Source organism: Aspergillus pseudonomiae, assembly GCF_009193645.1.
Source record: "Aspergillus pseudonomiae strain CBS 119388 unplaced genomic scaffold BDV37scaffold_276, whole genome shotgun sequence".
Taxonomy (NCBI): Eukaryota; Fungi; Ascomycota; class Eurotiomycetes; order Eurotiales; family Aspergillaceae; genus Aspergillus; species Aspergillus pseudonomiae.
Window position 1 is genome coordinate 1 of NW_022476268.1, and position 3,794 is coordinate 3,794.

General features: G+C 44.5%; 1 protein-coding gene across 1 annotated transcript; it reads left to right on the forward strand.

Annotated features, from left to right (window-relative positions):
- The first annotated feature begins 177 nt into the window (after positions 1-177).
- On the forward strand, positions 178-1,007 carry BDV37DRAFT_267402 (uncharacterized protein). The gene has a single exon (XM_032084025.1). The coding sequence runs from the start codon at positions 498-500 to the stop codon at positions 726-728; it is 231 nt and encodes a 76-aa protein (XP_031934089.1). The 5' UTR covers positions 178-497; the 3' UTR covers positions 729-1,007.
- Positions 1,008-3,794: the final 2,787 nt, after the last annotated feature.

The following is a 3,794-nucleotide window of genomic DNA, read 5'->3' on the forward strand; positions in this document are numbered from 1 at the left end:
TTTTTTTTCATATAAAGAACTGGGGCACGTCACAACTTTCAAATCAAACTGCAGAGGCATACCACCAAAAAATAATAAATAATAAATAAAAAAAAATTAAAAAAAATAAAAATAAGAAATAAAGAAAAATAAAATAAAATAAAAATCAACGATCAAGTCATCGGATCATCATCTCATGGAGAATATTATTTTATTCTCCTTGGAAGGAATGGGATAGGGAAAAAAAATATAAAAAACAGTAACCATGCAAAATAAAACGAACACTGCAAGTTTTCACGTGGGAAATCAGGTTTCAAGGCGACCAGAGCATATCAAAAAATGAATAAGAAAAGAAAAGCAAAGCCAAAGAGGAAGATTTAGAGTACAGCAACCCCATACTTCCAATGATCAAATAAGAAACATCATAAAAATAACCAGACGAATAAATTAAACGAGAAACCAACAGGGGAGTGAGATAGACTTGGACTTACTCTGAAGAATCCAAAAAAGGCGTGGGGATGGCAGAAGCAGGTACCCCGTTTCAACTGTTTCGGCTTTGGTTTGCTGGTAACTCCTCAACCTTAGTTCAAGGAGCAGTAATGACGTCCACTATTAGGTATTGTATCTTCTTCGGCTTCGTTCGCTGGTCTCGTTTCTTTGGGTATCGCAACCCTACTCTTTTCTTTTTGTATTTTTTTTCTTTCCCTTTCTTATTATTTTTCTATTTTTTTTTCTTGTCCCCCGGTTGAAATTGGGAAGTTCACGAGACAGTAAGGAATGACACAATCAGCAAAGACCGCCCGTCCAGGGAATACTGGTCGGTATCGGTCAGGGTAGTTTTCTCGAGGGAAAGAAAAAGGAGGGGAACGAAAATCAAAAGAGGGGGTGTCTGTGGAAATTGACCGGAGATCGAGTTGCTGTTGGACTGCGTCCGGACACAAGATTAAATAAAGAAAACTATGAACCCAAATAGATAGAAAGGGCTTTTTCTTTAATTCAAATTACGAAAAACCGAAAGGGCTTTATAAGAGAGGATGATGGCTTTTCGCATTTGGCCCTAGGTCGGGAATAAACTCATAGATGGGAAACGATGAGGAGGTATGTGCGAGAGTTGCCGCGCGAAGGGAGGGGGAGGAGGGAAGGAAGTGGATTATAATGGTCGATGAAGATGGGATGTGATCTAGCAGATACGGGGATAGCGTTAAGCATGTAGATGCATACAGTAAGTCAGTGGTGGTCTATCTGCTCGGAGAGAATCCTCTCGGTATGTCGGTATGTCTATCTGGTATGTATGGGGTATGGATGGATGGATGGATGGATTGATTGATTGATAGAGACGAACAGACAGACAGACAGACAGACAGACTAATCAGTAGTCGTAGATGGAGAGAGAGGTGCAGCACAGTTGATCCTTAACTAACGGCATTCACTAAACAATAAGGTAACCAGTAACGGTATAGAAAGGCTTCAAGCTAGTCAGGTAATAGTAGCGGGCAACTATCTTAGTAGTACCAGAGAGGGTCTAGCAGTAGTCTAGTTCTGTGGTACAGAGCCATCGCTAGTCAAGTAATAGTCAGTCTCCAGTGCCATGGATGCCCAGGGGCACGTATTAAGGTGGAGCTGCCCATGATACTTCATAGGATGGGGTGGATTTGGTTGGGGAAGAGCCGGACAGCAACGAAGGAGGGGGCTGTGTGTCGACCTTGCGAAAGAGAATGAGAGCCTGGATTTGGTGTGATTTCGTGTGGAGGAGGAGAAAGAGAGGAAGAGGGGAAAGACTACCAAAAAAAAAAAAAACCAGAAGAGGATAAAGATATTTGGGAATCAACTGTGACGTTGAATTATGGATTCTTGTATCTCTTCGAATTTTTGTTATTTTTTCTTCTTGATATTGTTCAAAATTGTGATCTCTTTCCTAAATGATTCAAGTAAAATTGTTCATCCTATAGTTATTTTAACCTTTACGCACCTTACAGATAGAAGAAGATAGATGGAAAGTAGATCGAACACTATAGAGAACCTATCTGGATTCTTAATCTTATTATTATTATGGTTAATCTGTATAGACTTCCATCTGGTCCCTCTCCAGTCTGAAGGGGGATCAGTCGGCTCGCATGTACTGTACGGTACGGTACTGTATATCAGTGGGCCGGAGACGCACAGACATTTCCCTATCATCGTAGGTACAGATAATACCCTCGCCGGTATTGTCTGTTTTCCACCCGCCTCTTTCCTCCCTTCTTTCCCACCTCAGCAAGCGCGAGGGAATTGATAAAAAGAAAAAGAAAAAGAAAAAGAAGGGGGGAAAAAAGACAGAAAGACAGCACCTGGCCCGTGAACATGGACATAATTGAGGGGTTTAGCTGCAGGTGGATCCCAACCATCCAACCACGGCTCCGCCCCTGACGAGAACTTGAGGACAGGATGATGTGCACCGGTCATCGCCTGTCGGGCAGGCCTTGGCTACGACGACGTTAACTAATAGATAATCCTGGAATGAATGTTGACTGGACAGAGGATTCCACGCCATTCCTCTATTGCCTCACCCTGAAGTGGTTGACCCATTCGAATCGTGGGGACTGATCAGCCGGCGTCATATCTCTAACATGTGTATTAAATGAAACATCAACGCCCAATCTCTGTTTCAACAACGTACCGAGTTCACGTGAACCGAGAGCTTCAATAGATGGTGGGGACGACCAAAATGATACGGCTAATTTGACTATCCTGGTAACCTGAAGCCCTATGCTCTAGTAAAGTTTGATAAAGGAACGAGAAAGACCAGCGAGCGATGTCTCTCAACAAGAAAAACCGAGATCAGACGGTAAAAATAAAAATAAAAATGCGGCCTCACGTATTAGAGGTTGTTGAACAACGGCCATCCCCAAGGGCTCAGATCTCCTGGGAGAATACTTACGCATGAGTATTATTGCATCGCGGACGGGGACCAATAAGCATCAGAAGGGGAAAATAAAAGAGGGTCTGGAGGAGAACTAGACTCCATTCAGGCAGATGGAACTGGACGCACTACACGCAGACTAAGGAACTAGACCTCCTCCCGAGGTTATCTGGCTGGATGTGACGCCGCCCTACCTCGCCTATAGTCCAATCCCCATCCTCGGGAAATTTTGGAAAGGATGGCGATAGGAAGGGAGGGGGTTGGGGGCAATTCGTGGCGGTCTCAAACGGGCAAATACGGTCCGAGGTCTGGCGGCGAATAAATGATCGTGGAAGTGAGAGGAGTTCAGACCTTCACGGTTGAACGCCTGGGAGGCGTCATCCGCACAATCAGTCCCAGTATGCTAGCGTGCAAGTCGTGTACTAGTCAAAGACATCCTGCCTAGATAGTCCATTCCGGATCAACCTCCAGCCAATTCCTTCGCTACATCCGGAGGATCGGCCTCGTCAGCCTCCCAGAGGACCGACAGCGGGATGACACCGCTAATGAGGGTCTGTGACGAGTAGACGGGAAGTCATTACGACCATAGTGCCCGGCACAGCGGAGACCAGTCTGGAAGAAAGGGGGACTGTGCGCAAGACTCAACCCAACCCTGCATTTCGGTTTCAACAGAGGAGATTCCTACACATCTCGCTCTCTGGGGATCAGCATACATTAGATCACAGCCAGTGAATCATGGTGTGGGATGGTCTGTTCTTTCTCCAAAGACTTGCGGAGAAAGATTTGAGCGATCCCTATCCGAAAGATAATGTCTAATTCGTATTAATTCTTCTTACAAACCATACTGATTAGAGATTGATGTGATCTCTTTGTCTCCATCTCTCCACTTTTTCCTTTCTTTAATAACTCGCTCGCT

Excerpts from the sequence above, each read along its gene's own strand:
- BDV37DRAFT_267402 (XM_032084025.1), top strand. The coding sequence starts at position 498 with ATGGCAGAAGCAGGTACCCCGTTTCAACTGTTTCGGCTTTGGTTTGCT.